The sequence below is a fragment of the Hydra vulgaris genome, chromosome 08, assembly GCF_038396675.1.
Source record: "Hydra vulgaris chromosome 08, alternate assembly HydraT2T_AEP".
In the NCBI taxonomy this organism is placed as follows: Eukaryota; Metazoa; Cnidaria; class Hydrozoa; order Anthoathecata; family Hydridae; genus Hydra; species Hydra vulgaris.
In genome coordinates this window covers 39,566,270-39,584,006 of record NC_088927.1, presented here as the reverse complement: position 1 = coordinate 39,584,006, position 17,737 = coordinate 39,566,270, and the positions used below count along the sequence as shown (strand labels likewise).

Below are 17,737 nucleotides of genomic sequence, written 5' to 3'. Positions count from 1 at the left end.
AAAATTTATTTAAATTTTCTTCCAACAAATTCAAGTACGAAATGTTTTTTTTTTTTCGGTTTCTTCATCGGGCTCAACACTCAAAAAAAAATCCGTTAAAATATCAACGGAGTAACTCCATTGACAGTAAAATCCGTTAAACTCCGTAAAGTTTACGGATTAAATTGTTACAAAATAAGGGAATAAAACAACTGATGACACCGTTAGCTAACAGAATAACTTTGTTAAGTTAACGTGTAAAAGAGTTCACAATATTAATTTCTTTGAATACTTAATATTTATTTGAAGCTTAAAACTTATTTAAAAAGTGTATTGAAATTTAATTAGTGAATATTAACATGTTTGTTTAAGGTTAGTTGTTCTCATTATGTCTGTGCTAATCAAAGTATGGTCTTCTAATCGAATTATTAAGAAGTTAGTTGCCATTAACAGTAGTGAAGATTTTGCTGCTTAAGGTGACAATACTATAAAAGCATTTTAAAACAAAAATGCAATATTTTAAAAGCTCAAATTATTTTGCATTTTTTTTAGATCTTTTTTACCATTTCGAAATTTTCATGGCTTAGCCACGAGGGGATCTGAATTACGCTGTATGTTTAATAACTGTCCAAAAGTATTCCTTAGCTTTAGTAAGTTAAAATAGCATTTTGAGTACCATCATTTTGTTGTGCCAGATCAAACTTTAGGCTTCAACAATAATGGAAGTTGCTGTAACAACTTACGAAGTGAGTCACAGGAAGGTGCATTTGACACAAATTTTCCAAGTGACCCACACGAAGATTGTAATAATGCCACAATTGTTAACTCTAGTTCTATAACAAGAGTATCAGAAATAACCTCAAAACCAAACATCACTTTAGCTAATTTGCAGCTTATTATGGAAAATATGTCTGGCCTACTAAATAACGTTGCTGTTTATGCTTCAAAGAGAGTAGAAACTTTAGCAATTAAGTTGAAAGTAGCTCCAACTAATGAACTTGTTTTTGATGTGATAATTGATGTCAATAGTATGTTCAGTATTTTCAATAAAATGACATATATAAAAGAAACAAATGGCTAAAAGAATGTGGGTACTATATTGAGACAACAGAAATGTCACTAGGTATACGTGAAGAGCAAAAATACTCTATGGCATCGCAATCAATGCATTCTGTTTTAGTAGAGGACAAATGCTATGTTGTACCTATTGATATCCTACTTGCCAAGATATTGAAACAAGCTTCATCAAGGATTAATTTCCCGCAGTGCACACCTAGTTCACTCCCAAATAAAGTACAAGATTTTGTTGATACACATACTTTTCATCATCATTCATTCCTTCAATGGCACCAAAAAACATTTTTGCTACACTTTTCACCCTGTACACAATTGGAAAGTGAACAGGGTGTTGTTGTCAAAGTTAATGGAGTGGGAGAAACTATTTATGCCATTTTAATTTTATTTTCTGCTGATAATTTAGGAGCACACATTTTGTTCGGCTTCATGGAAAGCTTTAATGCAAAATACTTTTGCCAATTTTGCAAGTGTGCACAGTGTGAAATTCAAACTTCATTCAAGGCAGAAACCTTTGATAGGAGGACTTGAACAGAGTACGATATGTGTGTATCAGAAAGTAAAAGCAACAACTACAATGTTTCAGAATCTGACATTAAGTATAGTTGTCCTTTTAATTGTTTGTCACAGTTTCACTGCATAGACCAGAGTGCAGTTGACTGCATGCATGATGTATTAGAAGGTGTTGTACTTTTAGAAATTTGCCTTGTTTTGCAATCACTGATGGATAAAAAATATTTTCTACTTGCCGATGTCAACAATGCAATCAATAATTATAACTATTCCTTTGGTAACAAAAACAGCAAAACCCCAGAAGTTAATTTAAAAAAAAATTCGCATTAAAGCTGTTGAATCATGGTGTTTGATAAGAAATCTGCCTTTAATAATTGGAAACCTAATTCCAGAAGGTGATGGTCATTGGAGACTTTTACTGATGTTACTTGATTGCATGGATGCATTATTTGCTCCGACTATAACTGTTGGCCTCAATCGTCAGCTCGAGTTTAATTTGGGGAACATCATGCCCAATTTAAAACCATGTATCAAGAAAAGAGACTTATTCCAAAAAATCATTTTATGCTACATTATCCAGAATTTATAGTAAAGTATGGGCCTTTAAGCAGATACTGGTGTATGCGTTTTGAGGCAAAACATCGATTTGCTAAAGAATTTGCTTCTGTTGTTTGCAATTTCAAAAACATTTGCAAAACTATTATGCATCGTAGTCAACTCAAACTAGCAAACACATTGTTTAGTGGGTCTTTGTATGCAGAATAAGTACAAATCGGTATATGTGATAGTTATAATTGTAGGCAATTTACAACCAGCAGTATCGAATAGTTTGCGCACAGTTTTAAATGTGGGTTATTGTGATGAAATATATGTTGCTCATTCAGTTAGATTAGACTGTTATGAAATCAAACAAGGTTGTATTTTGTGTCATGACATTGTGGAAAGTCATACTCAGTTTGGAGAGCTAAAGTGCATTGTTTCTCTAGCAAAACAAATATACTTTGTATGCTATCCATTTGAAAAATTTCATTTTCATGAACATTTTCATTCTTTTGAAGTTAAAAAATCTAGCCATCCAAATACACTGCTTGTTTAAGATACAAATATACTGCTTGTTAGAAATGTTAATTTTTTTTTCGTTTATGTTTCGTTATAAACTGAAAAATATATAAATCCTAATAATTATTAAATTTGTGTAATTGTTTAATTGTAAATGAAATTGGTACTGTGTATTCATATATATTTACTTTAACTAGTCTGCATTTTTGTCATGCATATAAAAAGCTAAATGACTCTGTATTGTTTTTCCAGTGTGTTGCAAGTTTGGTTTGACATCAGATAAAGTTGTTGACTCTACAAAAATGATGGCACAGAGGTTGATGAAGTTGATTTTGAAATAATAAAGCATTTAGCAGAATCAAACACAATTCTCATTCTCCTTACAGATGGTCAGCAGTGGACCAATGCTAATTTGGTAAATTAATTTAAATTACAACTAAAGACGGCTATTCAGTAGCTGTCATTAGTTGTAATATAAATAAATTTACTAAATACTGTTTACTGTATTATTGCTATATTACTGTAATATATATAAATATACTAAATACTGTTTACTGTATTAACACATTAGTAATGCGTAAATTGTTTATTATCTTATTATTGCCTTTTTTTTATCATAAATTCTATGTAACATTTTGAAGTTAGTAGTTACTTGTGTGTTTTAACTTTATAAACTGCTTTTATATATTAATTATTTTTTTTAATACAGCCAATATCAAATTCACCATTAGCGTTACCTTTGTTGCAGCCAAATCAAACGTATTACTTTCCAGTATAACGTTTTCCGAATCTAGTGTTTCTGTTAACAACAGCCATCTAATAAAAGCTGCGAGTGAGGCTTTTGTTTCAACTTATTCAATTAAACCCTTTCTTGCACAGCACCTTGTAAGTAGAATACTTAAATGATTTTTACTTGCTTTTGTATAGTTGCAGTTTACTTGATTTTTAAGTAATTATTTTTGAAGTAATAACTTTACTTTTTTAGCAATAAAAGTTTTCAAGGTTTTGTGAACAGTAACTTTTTAATGAACAGCAATATCGTATATTATACTTTATAGAGTACTTGTCAATATACTGAAGAGGTCGATTCTGGTAAAGTTTCAATCTCTACTAGACAGCACATTATTTGAGTTGTTGTGCACAAAATGATAAGTGCTTATGGTAATTATCCTGATCAGTACCAAAAATTTAGTGCAAGTGCCTCACTTAGCACTGCTGGCAGCAGTGCTAAGTGAGGCACATGCTGGAAGTACAAGTGAGGCACTTGTACTTCCAGCATGCATTTTTTATGATTCTGCTAATCATCATGGCTTCTTGGAGAGAGGATTGGAAAATGCTAGAAGAAAGTTAACTGGTCTTTATTAAAACTATTTAAATTAATTGAATATAAATTTTACTGTAGATGCTTACCAACTTTTTATATTGCCAACTTGCATTGTACTTTCTATGTTGTGTCATTGCGTTGTAATTTCTCCATTGTATGTCTCCATAGTAACTAAAAGTTTGTTTGAATTATTGTCTTATTTTATGTCATACAAGCGGCTATATTTACTAACTTTATTTTCTTTTGTATACTAGGATCACAAAAAAAGTTTATTTGGTCTCGTAAAAGGGACACAACTTAACTCATTGTGATACAACTCAACTGGCAGATCCTGAACTGGCAGAACTGTCTCAACCAGCGGGTCATTCAGTAGAGCTTCAAAATCCTGAAGGGTGCCCCTGTGGATTCATGTTTTGCACATTAAGTTTAGGTTATTTAATTTATCATTTCTGTCGAGTTGTTGTAAAAACCTATGTTTTCCTAATATAGGTCTTTCAAAATTATTCATTAGGAGTTTTTTATAAACTTGCTTATAATTTTTATATCTATATTGTTGCTCTGTGTTTTTTATATTTAAATTAATTTTAGAAATGAGCAACCTCGATGAAATTGAAAAGCCTAATTCATTATCTTCCACACGTGTAGAAGAAATTAAAGCATTTACTAAGTCAATGTTTTGTTCTCGACAAATTTGGGTTCATTCATCAGATCAACCTTCATTATCCCGACTGATGCTTAAATTACCGAAATTCAAGATTATTCCAGAGCTGGTATTTTGCTATCAGTATTATCTAATATGTGACTCTTTTTATCAGATATCAATATTTAGTGTATAATACTCATACTTACAGTGTCTCAAAAAATTATCCGACCAAAGATTTTTTTAGATATTTTTCCAAAAAAAGGTGCTGTATTTTCGTAAATTTAGATTTTTTTGGTAAACTCAAGATTAATAAAAACGAAAGAACATGTTTTTAAATAGATTTTATTTATTTTAATGTAAAATATGAATTACAAAATTTTTAGTCTTGAAATAAAGGAACTTAGGTTGTTTTTTTAATGTCAAAAAAATATTCGACCAAACACATTATTTGTTTCAAAATTAATTATTATATAACAAAACAACTATTTTAATACTTTGTTGGGCCTCCCTTTGCTTGGATTACAGCTTGTAGACCTCTAGGCATTGATTAGACTAAAAATTTTGTTTGTTCTAGTTGAATCTTTTCCCAGGCTTCTACAATTGCCACTTTGAGGTTATCTTTTATGGAAAATGACTGATCTCCAATTTTTCGGTCTAAAATTTCCTACAAATATTCAATGGGATTAAGGTCCAGTATTGTGCGGGTCATTCCAAGACCTTAACATTATTTTCAGCAAACCACTCCTTGGTTTTAGTGGCACTATGCTTGGGATCATTATCTTGCTGAAATATAAATCCCTGATCCAAGCCGAAGTTTTCGAGCAGATGACTTCAAATTTTATTTTAATATGTTTCTGTATTGCACCTTATCCAATATAGTATCAATAAATTGGAGTTTTCCGATACTATTCCAAACTATTGAACCCCATACCATCACGTTACCGCCACCATAATTGAGAGTTCCTCTCACACAGCCTAATTTGTAAGCTTCTCCGGCTTTTCTGTAAGAAAAATTTTCAAAAAAATATTTCAACTTGTGTGTAATAAACCTTATTTGAGAGAGAAACACATGAAAAGAAGATTGGAGTTTGCTAAGAAGTTAAAAAACAAGCCGGAAAGTTTCTGGCAAAAGATCCGGTGGGGCGACGAATCGAAATTTAAGTTAAGGTCATCTGATGGAGCCCAAAAACTTTGGAGAAAAGCCGGAGAAGCCTACAAATTAGGCTGTGTGAGAGGAACTCTCAATTATGGTGGCGGTAACGTGATGGTATGGGGTTCAATAGTTTGGAATAGTATCGGAAAACTCCAATTTATTGATACTATATTGGATAAGGTGCAATACAGAAACATATTAAAGTAAAATTTGAAGTCATCTGCTCGAAAACTTCGGCTAGGATCAGGGATTTATATTTCAGCAAGATAATGATCCCAAGCATAGTGCCACTAAAACCAAGGAGTGGTTTGCTGAAAATAATGTTAAGGTCTTGGAATGACCCGCACAATACTGGACCTTAATCCCATTTAATAATTGTAGGAAATTTTAGACCGAAAAATTGGAGATCAGTCATTTTCCATAAAAGATAACCTCAAAGTGGCAATTGTAAAAGCCTGGGAAAAGATTCAACTAGAACAAACAAAATTTTTAGTCTAATCAATGCCTAGAGGTCTACAAGCTGTAATCCAAGCAAAGGGAGGCCCAACAAAGTATTAAAATAGTTGTTTTGTTATATAATAATTAATTTTGAAACAAATAATGTGTTTGGTCGAATATTTTTTTGACAATAAAAAAACAACCTAAATTCCTTTATTTTAAGACTAAAAATTTTGTGATTCATATTTTACATTAAAATAAATAAAATCTATTTAAAAACATGTTCTTTCGTTTTTATTAATCTTGAGTTTACCAAAAAAATCTAAATTTACGAAAATACAGCACTTTTTTTTGGAAAAATATTTAAACAAATCTTTGGTCGGATATTTTTTTGAGACACTGTATGTATAAGTGATTACAAAATAATTGTACAGAATTTGTTAATAAATGATTAATAGTAGTTAATTTGATAAGATTAATACAGTTTTAGGCATTGTATTTAATAGTAGCATATTTATTTGTAGATTGATAGGAATTTTGTTTAAAATATTCAGACTGCATGGTTGATATCCTCAAAACCTTTAATCAGACTGTTTCAGACCCAATAATAAAATATGCTTACTGTCAAAAAATGTTTACATCAAAGCTGTGACTGTAATTGCTTCTACAAAACATTATGGTTTGCATTATTTTTATTAAAGATATTTTATTTTTTTTGTTAAAAAAATATTTTGCATGGAATTAACCTTTAGGTTTGTTTGGCACTTATACGTTTTCTTTATATTTATATAGTTGTTTTTGATACGAAAATTTATTATGCATGCAAGCTACTATGCTCGCTTCTGCGACGAGGGGGAAAACTGAAACGTTCTGCTCCAGAAGTAGCCATTGAAATCAATCGGATATGCAGTGAAAAAAAATATTTTTTAGTTGATTTACAGTGCACGTAAATTTAAAATTGAAAACAGCATATAATTATAGTTTATAAATATATAAATAAAATTTATAATAACATTATAACGGATATAACAATTAGTTTCATTGCAAATTTAGGCCTTATCCAGTGATATTAATACAAGGGGTCGAGGGAGAAAAAATTCTCTCCATAAAGATTACAACTGAAAAAACTTTACTTGAAGCCGACACATCTATTGTAGAAGGCATCGATCGTTTATTCAAGCTTTTTTGGTGCTTTAACAATGAATACCAGCCATCAACAATCATTTTGGCAGTTTCTGCGAGATATTTATGGCTGCAGTACGGTTTGTTGTCTAATGGAGTGGTTGAGCTGTGATCAACACTCGCTAAATATGTTTAATTTTTTCTTAAATGTATCTTTTACTTATCATGATATACATGAAGATTTATAATTTTGTGTTATTTTTAATTTATTTTAACAAAAGTTTTATTGCTGTTGACGCCGTCTAAAACCCTAGCAACTAGTTAACCGTCTAAACACCGTATAAAATATCTAGAACTGTTTTATTTCAGCAATTTCTCAAGATAAACAAAATAGTTTTTCATATATTACAAATATTTTCGTTACTTCAACAAACTATCCGTTAAATTTACGGATTCATTTGTTACTTTTGAGTAGCGGATTAAATCCGTTAAATTAACGGAGAACTCCGTTGGTTCTGTATTGAGGGAGTAGTCCGTAACGTACTCCGTCATTTTTAACGGATTTTTTTTAGAGTGCACAATTATTCTATTTTTCTTTTTCAATGGTTCGTCAATCAACTGCTCCATAACGGCATTTGCAATTTTTACTTTATCGCCAATAATCACATTTTCTATTTCAGTAGAATTGTCAATTTCGTATTTAAAACGTTTCATTTTAAAGTAATTATTTGTTGTCTTTAGCTCGACTCCTTTTAACTTGAAGTATTCTTCATGCACTTCGTCCTGATACTTTCTCAAAGCACTCAAAGCTAAAGACATATTTTTTGGGTGGATTTTTTTCTTCTTGTCCCATTGAAAAAATAAGTCTCTTACAATGAAAACTGTTTCTCCCTTCTTATTTACTCGCGTGACATTTTGAAAATGTGCCCTTTTAAAAAACTGCCCAACCAATGATTCATACACCAATTTAACTTGTGTTGGATTTAGTTAAATACGACGATTATAGTCACCTTCATCGCAATAGAACCATTTTCCACTGATATTATCATGCTGTGTTATAAGACGAACAATCGTAATAAAATAAGAAGAGTTATTTTTAAAATCTACGTCAGAAAACTGATAAATACCAGGAGCAAAGGAGTCGCTGTTGTTATATTTTACAGTTTTATCAGTCAATTCAAAACTTTGCATTTTTTTTCTTTTTGCTTTGTTACCTTGAAACATTTTCCTTGCATAGACTTTGTTTTTTTAGAAGGTTTTTAAAGCTTCTATCAAAGTATGACTTACAACAAATAATATACTAAAAATACATTTTCTTGTAAATAGAGACACTTTCGATTTCTGTGAAATAGATAATTTTCTTCAAATTTCCTTGTAAATAGAGACTTCTTGTAAATAGAGACATTTCTTGTAAATAGAGACATTTCTTGTAAATAGAGACATTTCTTGTAAATAGAGACATTTCTTGTAAATAGAGACATTCTTGTAGAGTAGATTAGGGTAATATGTACACCTTGTTAATATGAGCATACTTTAAGATTTCTTAGATGTAAGCAATGAAGTTAAAGTTACTATATATTTTTTGAATCGACACTATGTGGTGATAACAGAAACCAGTACAATTAGCGCAAATTTATATGCAGTAATTAGCGGCTATCACCTAATTAAAACGCTGTTAATTTTTTGCGTTGTTAAAATAATTTCATCACAAATGAATAAATCTGTGGCGCCAAATTTTGGTGCTAAAATAACGAAATTTATTTTTTTATAAATAAAAATATATATTAGCTAAAAATCCAACCCATTTTTATTTGAAAAAGAATGCATAGAAACATTAAGTTTTGACTTATTTAAAGATGCAATTTTTGTGTAATATGAGCATGCTCAATTTACTCAGTGTTTTTCTTTTAGTTTAAATGTTTTTACCTAATTTAAAGTACAAAAATAGCAGTAATTTTAATTGCTTTTTGTATAAAAACAAAACATAGTAAAAAATTTTAATATTTTAAAAATACTAAATATTTTTTTGTAACTTAAAATCAAAAAAATTGAATTTTTATCGTTTAAAGATCTGGGTAAATAAAATTAAAAAAATCACGAACTAATTTTTTTGCGGAAAACATAGTAGTATTGTTTCAACAAAAAGTGGCTTAAAATTTGATCTTTTAATGATAAGTTTTGTTAATAACGAATCATATTCCGAAAATTAGTTCTAACTGTCAGATTGGTATTTTTTTACTTAATTAATGTTATTTTTTGAGCTAATTTAAAATGCTCGTTTTACCAAGTGGTCTTGCTAATATGAGCACTTTTGCTACTTTTTTAAAACCTCTGTATTTTTGAGAAAAAAATTTCATTCATTTTTCATAAGATGGAGGTAGAAATAAACGACGAACAAGAAAAAGCGTATAACGCATTGCAAATAAACCAAAATGTTCTTTTAACAGCACTGGAAAATCGCTTACCATTACCTTCTTCATCACTGAACAATTTTTAAAATGCAAAAAAGAAAATATTTTATAACGGCAAGCACTTATCAGTATCCGCTTTATCTAGATAGGCATCTTCTGCATTAATTAATGCTAATTTATCAAAAATGTTCGACATGGTTTATTTTTATAAATATATATTGTTATAAAATCTTTTTTTCAAGTTTTACTTTTAAAGTAAACATAACATTTATCAATATTGAATAAAAACTAGTTCAGTTATAACAGATTTTTTTTTTTTTAAATTATATGTAATTTGATACTCATGTTTTTCAATAGCCTTAAAAAGTATAGACATTTCTTCAAAAGAGAGACATATTTTCTTGTATCTATGTTTTATAGACTTGTCTTTAAAATATAGACATTTTTATTTTCTTGAGAATATTTAACATTCTTTCAATTACTATGAAAATATCAAACACTATGAAGCAATAAAACTTTCATTCATTTTTTCATAAGATGGTCAATATTTAATGGTCTTAAGGGGGTCAATATTTCATTTAAACTCTTTATCCTTTTGCACTTGATTATTTGTAGTTTAACACGCATGTTTTTATAAACGTCGTTTTATGTAATTTAACATTTTTATTTATTTAGATTAAAAAAAATATGATTCTACGGAAATCCTAATTAACGATAAAATATCATCATGTTGCCAGTGTAAGTTCTAAAAACATTACATCTACTATTAAAAACACTTAAAAAATCAAAACTCCGATTTGGTGGTTGCGTGTTACTAGTTGCAGGAGATTTTTCCCAACTTATACCTGTAGGCGATGAAACTCTTTTGGAAAGAATGTAATTTTATTACTATTATGTTAATTAAAAATTTTCACTAAAATAAAGACCCAACTTTTCAAACACATCTCAACAACGAGCGACAGGGTATCTATTGCGAAGAAAACTTTTTCCTATTTTAGGAAACGCTTAGAACTATGCAATAAACATTTAAATACTCACTTCACAAGGCTATTCATTTACTGTAGAGACAGAATAATACACAACAATGAATATATGAAAAAGACAAAATATACTAAACTTGTTTTTGAAAGTCAAGTAAAAACATTTCAAAATTATAAACTTAAATATCAATTGGAATTTAAAACTCCGCAATCTGTATCACTTAAAAAAGCAGTACCCGTCATTTGTTTACGCAATATACCAGAACTTGGCAATGTAAATGGAACGCAAGGCATTATTAAGTCTGTAAACCAAGAATACGTCATCGTGATCAAAGATGAACAATGAATTATTATTACACCTCAAACAGAATTTACATACGACATAAATAAAAACATTTTAGCTGAATGTAAAGGCATGCCTATTGTTTTAGCTTACGCTTTGACTATATATAAAGTACAAGGAGTTACTCTTTCAAATGTCGTAATTCTTATAAATTTCTCATAGTTTACTTGGCATTTATTTTATGTCTCTATCGCGCCCACTTAATTTTAAAAGTATTTACATTATTGTACGTCTTTTTTCCGTGTTTTTTTCCGTGCTTTTTTAGAAATTGTAAAAGTACTCCTGGCTGTGGAAACTTTTTATTAAAAATGAACAGTTTTGTTGGAAACAAAATTAATTGAACAGTGGAACAGAAAACAAACATAAAAAAGAGATTGAAATTTAATTAAAAACAAGAATAATTTTATTATATTATATACCGTGCTTTATTCATAAAATATTAATTTTTGTCATATATTTTCTCTTTCTTCGCGCCATATTTATTTTTTCATTTAAACTTTTGCTTTCCGTCTCCTTCAATCGCTCGCGTGCCTTTTTATACTTTTTTTTTTATTAATATTTTTTGGGGTTTTATTGTCTATATTTTCTAGAATTATTTTGAAGACTTTTCTCTGTGTTCTAGACCAGGCATGTCAAAGTGTCGGCCCGCGGGCCACATGCGTCCGGCAAGACCTTTTATGGCGGCCCCCAACAATTTTTTAATTTTATTACACGTGGCAGCCCGCAGACATGCATTTCAAAAATGTTTTATTAAAAACAACGATAAAAAAAACACAAATAGTTTTCTGAACTCTCTTATTAAAAGGAATAGTAAATTAATTTTCTAACATTTTATTAAAATTGAAACTCTGAAAAAAATTAGTTAAAACTATGACGACATATTTTAATTTTAACAATCAATATGAGAAAATAAGGCGGGTGAATATAAAAATTGATCAAAATTGGTCAAATTTCTATTACCGTAAAGCTGAACAATTACTCCAAAAAGCGATTGCTTTTTTTATTTATCCGGCCTAATTGGTTAGTTGTTATCTTGTTGTTGTTGTTGTTTAAGATTGAGCTATTTTTGTATTTTGCAATTGTCACTAAAATCAAAATGTCTCATTCAAAAAGAAGTGCAAGCAGAAAACGTAAAATTGAAGATGAAAAAAGACTTTTTCAATCAAAATGGGAAGTGCTATACTTTTTTACAAACATTAATGAAAGTATTATTTGTCTGATTTGTCAGCAAAAAGTTAGTGTGCCGAAAGAATTCAATATCAAAAGCACTATAAAACTCATCAGGAAAATTTTTTGAAATTTATCAAAATTTTTGAAATTTATCAAAATCAAAAAAAATTTGAAATTTATCAAAAAGATAAAAGGACAGACAAATTAATTGAACTAAAAGCCAAACTAAAAAAGCAACAAAATATTATTCATTTTGTGAAAAAATGAACTCGTAGTCAAAGCAAGTCATAATCTGGCACATTTAGTTGCATTTAATTCCAGACCTTTCACTGAACGTAAATTTATCAAAAACTGCCTAATTGAAACTGCAAAGATGCTTTACCCTGAAAAAATAAAAGATTTTAACAACATTGCTGAGCGTGTAAATGACAAAGCAACAGATTTGAGAAGTCAGTTAACAAATATCTGCATTGATGTTCAGATCTTTTTAATTGCTGTGGATGAAAGAGCAGATGTTAAAGATGTTGCTCAGTTGTCTGTTTTTATCAGAGGTTGCGATTTCAAATATGAAATTACAGAAGAACTTCTAGAGTTGATTTCAATGTATGGTACAACAACAGGTGTAGACATTTCTTTGGAGATTGAAAAAGTACTGGAAAAGTATAAACTTCCAATTACAAAACTTGTATCTATAGTTACTGATGGAGCACCCGCTATGATTGATTCGAAGAAGGGTCTTATTGGTAAATTAAAATTTGATATTAAAAAAGTGGAAGAAGATCTGCAAATGTAATTAATTGAACTTCAGTGTTATTCTGTTCTCAAACAGCAATTTACTGATGTTGGTGTACCCAAGTTTTATTCATTTTTACCACCACATCAATTTCCCAAGATGATTCAATTTGCTTGTCAAATATGTGCAATGTTTGGTAGTACTTATCTTTGTGAGCAGCTTTTAAAGCAAATGAAACAAAATAAAACCTCTGAGAGGTCCAGGCTTACTGATGAACATTTGTCTTCCATAATGAAAGTGGTAGCTAGCCAAGACATAAAACCAGACCTTATTAAGCTTTCAGCAAATAAAAGATGTCAAATTTCTAAAAAATCCAAATTTTTATAACTTTTGTTATTATTATTACAAAATACTCCTTGTTCATTTTTATTGTGCTGTTATTGTGTGAAATAAATAATGCAAAATTAAACTTTTGTACTTTTTTAAATAATATTGCAGTGATTTGGTAGATTTTAAATATAATTATAATCTTGTTTACTTCACATCAAACCTTAGCAAAAGGACAGTTTGGGTTAAAGAGTTACACTTCATTTATCAGAAAAATAAGTATGAGCTTGAGCGGGCCTTACAATATTTCCTTAGGCTAAAGAGACCCCATACCAAATTGAGTTTGACATGCCTGTTGTGACTTCATGACACCGATCATATGACAATTAAAATATTATAAAAAAGTAATATATTTTTTGTTAAACCAAATGAAAAATTAAAGAGTACAACGATTTAGAAAAGCTTCTGAAACTTCAATAGCAAATAGCTAAACGTATATATAATCAATCGTCAAACATTATAATAAATACAAAATGCGAATTGGGAGGGTTTCGCGCAGCCTCGTAAGTCCATATTTATTTTGTTATTTTTTTAAGAAACGTAATTTTTTTTTTTTATTTAAAGAAACTCTTTTTTTTTTCAGATTTGACATAACCGTTAAAAATAATATAACAAACATAGAAAAGTAACATAAGGCGCTGGTGGAAGTACAACATCTTGTCGAAAATTTTACAAAAAATTGTGCTGAATTAAAGTTGGAAAAGAAATATTGCCACCAAAATAGAAAAAACAAATAGCCCGAGAAAAAAACTGGAATTTTGAAAAAGACGTCAAAGTTTTACAGAACATTCAACATACGTGTGACAAATTAAAAGAACAACATAAGCATCTCATTACAGAAAAAATTCACTTGTGAATAAAACCTTAAAGACGATAATAACTTAATTATATTAAAAGAACAACAACAAAATCGTAGTGCAGAATTAATCGCATTGCAAAGCATTAAAACTTAGAATACCGTACCAAACTGTTTTGCAGATTAACTTGTCAACAACAACCTCTGGCTGTCTAACTAATCTCAACCTCTGATTTGCAATATTTTAAACGTCTAAACTCGCGAGGTAAAATTTGTCACGCACCTTTTTCTCAACCCCCTAACTACACTTTTTTTAACATCTATACCACGTGGGGCATTGTCACGTGGGACTTTAGCTCAACATCTACACCATGTAAGGCTAATACCTACACCACGGGGATTAACATTTACACAACATGAGGCTTTGGTCCCTGTACCCATATAAATTTAAAACCCAACCTTTTTTCTCACCCGCGACATTTTGTCACGTCTTTTACCTCGCGAGTAATGCTTACGTGGGAAAGGAGGAGGGGGGGGCTTTTCAATGAAAATATTTAAAAGAAAACATATCATTTTATAAGGGGTCACTTTTTATATATAAATTAAAAAAAAATAATTTATATATAAAAAGTTTTTTAGAAAAAATTTGTCTATACTCCTATCATCAGATGCCCCTTCCAAGCAATCAGCGAATATGGGCTTCTTACCATGACAAGAAAAAATGGTAGTATCATCAGCGAACAATGCCAACTTAGATGTGAGAATATCTTGAAGATTGTTAATCTAAATTAAAAAGAGTAAAGGGCCAAGGGTAAAACCTAGAGGAACCCCTGAAGTTTTAGGGTATGAAGAAAAGTGCTGTCTATCGAAGACAACTTTTATACTACAATTGGATATCCAGAATTTTTGAAAATAGGGATAACAGATGCAGCTTTCAGCATGTCGGAAAACATAACTCCTGATAAGAACTTTTGAAATAGTTTTGAAAGTATAGATGACAGAGAACACTTCTTCAAGATTACAACAGATACGTTGTTTGGACCACAAGCTGCAGAAGAGTGTAAGAAAAAAATCCCTTTTAATATAGAAGCAAACACAAGCAGCACAATATGAAGAAAACCATGGAGAAGAGTGAGTATGTATGTATGCATGTATGTATGTATGTATGTATGTATGTATGTATGTATGTATGTATGTATGTATGTATGTATGTATGTATGTATGTATGTATGTATGTATGTATGTATGTATGTATGTATGTATGTATGTATGTATGTATGTATGTATGTATGTATGTATGTATGTATGTATGTATGTATGTATGTATGTATGTATGTATGTATGTATGCAGTGCCGGTTTTAGCACAACCAGCGCCCTGGGCGAGATTTCTACGGCGCCCCTAGCTTAATTTAACCCCATTCAAAAAAAAGGCAAAGGGTAAAATAACCAATTAGTTTCGCCCCTTTTTATTCGGCGCCCTGGGCCATCGCCCAACCAGGCCCTACTCTAACGCCGCCACTGTATGTATGTATGTATGTATGTATGTATGTATGTATGTATGTATGTATGTATGTATGTATGTATGTATGTATGTATGTATGTATGTATGTATGTATGTATGTATGTATGTATGTATGTATGTATGTATGTATGTATGTATGTATGTATGTATGTATGTATGTATGTATGTATGTATGTATGTATGTATGTATGTATGTATGTATGTATGTATGTATGTATGTATGTATGTATGTATGTATGTATGTATGTATGTATGTATGTATGTATGTATGTATGTATGTATGTATGTATGTAATTATGTATGTATGTATGTATGTATGTATGTATGTATGTATGTATGTATGTATGTATGTATGTATGTATGTATGTATGTATGTATGTATGTATGTATGTATGTATGTATGTATGTATGTATGTATGTATGTATGTATGTATGTATGTATGTATTTATGTATGTATGTATGTATGTATGTATGTATGTATGTATGTATGTATGTATGTATGTATGTATGTATGTGTGTGTATGTATGTATGTGTGTATGTATGTACGTATGTATGTGTATGTATATTCGTATGTATGTTCTATCGAGTCTCTAATACAAGAGTGGCGGTCTTAATAAAAGGGGGGACTTTTAGTCCAGATTTAACAGCTGGTTGGGGGGGGGGCAGAAAAGGGGTAATAAAAGGTGGGCTGGGGGATGGTGATTTCTTTATATTACAATGTAACTAATTTTTACAAAAAATTTCAGTTTATAAATCCAAACTAATATTTTTTACAAAACATGCATGAAACTAAATAAACTTAGCCTTGCGGTCAAAAACGCATTTTTTAACAGCTGTTTTATAATAATTTCAATAGGATTTACTATTTTGATATAAGTTTTATATTTTGGTGAGAAATAAATTAAAAGCTCATTTTTCGATAAATCGATACTTACTTGGTCGTTTATTTTTGAAGCCTGCTTACCTTAAAAAATGTTGTTTTTATCAGGAGCTGTGAATAATTATTTTCTAATTTGTTAATAATTTATTATTCCGTAAGGCCGATTTTCCGGAGGGAACTTAATGAGCTTGAGGTAGGTGGGAAATTTTCCCAAAAATGAATGAAAGTCCCTCCTAATCTTTTATTAGGGACGAAAGTATGTAATTTATTTTGTCTATATATATATAACAGTTATATATTGAAGAGTAAATATTTTTGTTATCGTTATAATAATAAAATGTAGCGATAAAAAAATACCTGGCAATATCTCAAAAACCAAAAAAAAAAAAGAAACCCAATTTATTTCAATAAATGTATTAAGATTTCAAATTTGATCATAACTTAATAAAATGTTTTTAAATTTTTTTATTTACAAAATTTAAACCTATATATCAGGATAATAATCAAAATAATCAGATTAAATTTACTATGGTAACCATTGGTTTTACCATGGCAACCAGTGCTATTACGTAGTTTTTATTAAAATCGCTAATATAGATTTAGTTTTATTTCATATCAATTTTTAATAATGCAGTTTTTTTTTCTAAAGAGTTCTATCATTGATGATGATTAAGTTCTTTTGTTTTTTACGATTTTAGTTGATAAAATTAATTCATCATGGTTTTTAAATTAAACTTTAAAGATTTAACAATATTTAACTTTACAGTTAAACTGAAGATAAAAAACTAAAAAGCTGAAACAAAAAACTCCTTAGACGTAACTTCTTAAGTATAACTTTGACAGTTGCATTTAGAGAGTTTCAATTTCATTGATGATTGGTATTGAATGCATACCGTTTTTTAAGAAGGTTATTGAATTAAATTTGTCATATTTTAAACGGTGATTAACTTGGTAATACATTATAATGTAATATTTAATCATACATTGTTTGAAATTATTATTCTTTAAGCTATAACTATACAACAAAAATGGGTAAAATACAATGAAAATGTTATTCAACTAAAACAAAACAACATTTGAAAGTCATTAGATTTAAATTAGATTTACAGCAACAATATATATTTTTTTTTTTTAAGTTTTTGTATAGTTGAATTTTTTATACAAAAACTATGCACTTCAGTCACGTGACAAATTCCGTAGACAAAAT

At 29.5% G+C, this 17,737-nt stretch overlaps 1 protein-coding gene and 1 long non-coding RNA gene across 3 annotated transcripts in view; one reads left to right on the top strand and one right to left on the bottom strand.

Moving 5' to 3' along the window:
- LOC136083823 (uncharacterized) overlaps positions 1–17,010 on the bottom strand; it is a 38,167-nt gene extending 21,157 nt beyond the window's left edge. The window contains exon 1 of one of the 2 annotated variants that reach the window (XM_065803686.1): positions 16,888–17,010. Coding sequence is in view for 1 of the 2 variants with exons in the window: in XM_065803685.1 (XP_065659757.1) it covers positions 4,036–4,061 (26 nt within the window). In the remaining variant the exon portion in view is untranslated. Of the gene's footprint in view, positions 1–4,035; positions 4,123–16,887 lie in introns of those variants that run through there. The other variant, XM_065803685.1, reaches the window with a different exon arrangement.
- LOC136083824 (uncharacterized) lies at positions 167–7,553 on the top strand. The gene is made up of 7 exons (XR_010640127.1): positions 167–455; positions 532–3,040; positions 3,335–3,510; positions 4,204–4,379; positions 4,538–4,719; positions 6,708–6,862; positions 7,237–7,553. It is a non-coding gene; the product is annotated as an uncharacterized LOC136083824 (long non-coding RNA).
- Positions 17,011–17,737: the final 727 nt, after the last annotated feature.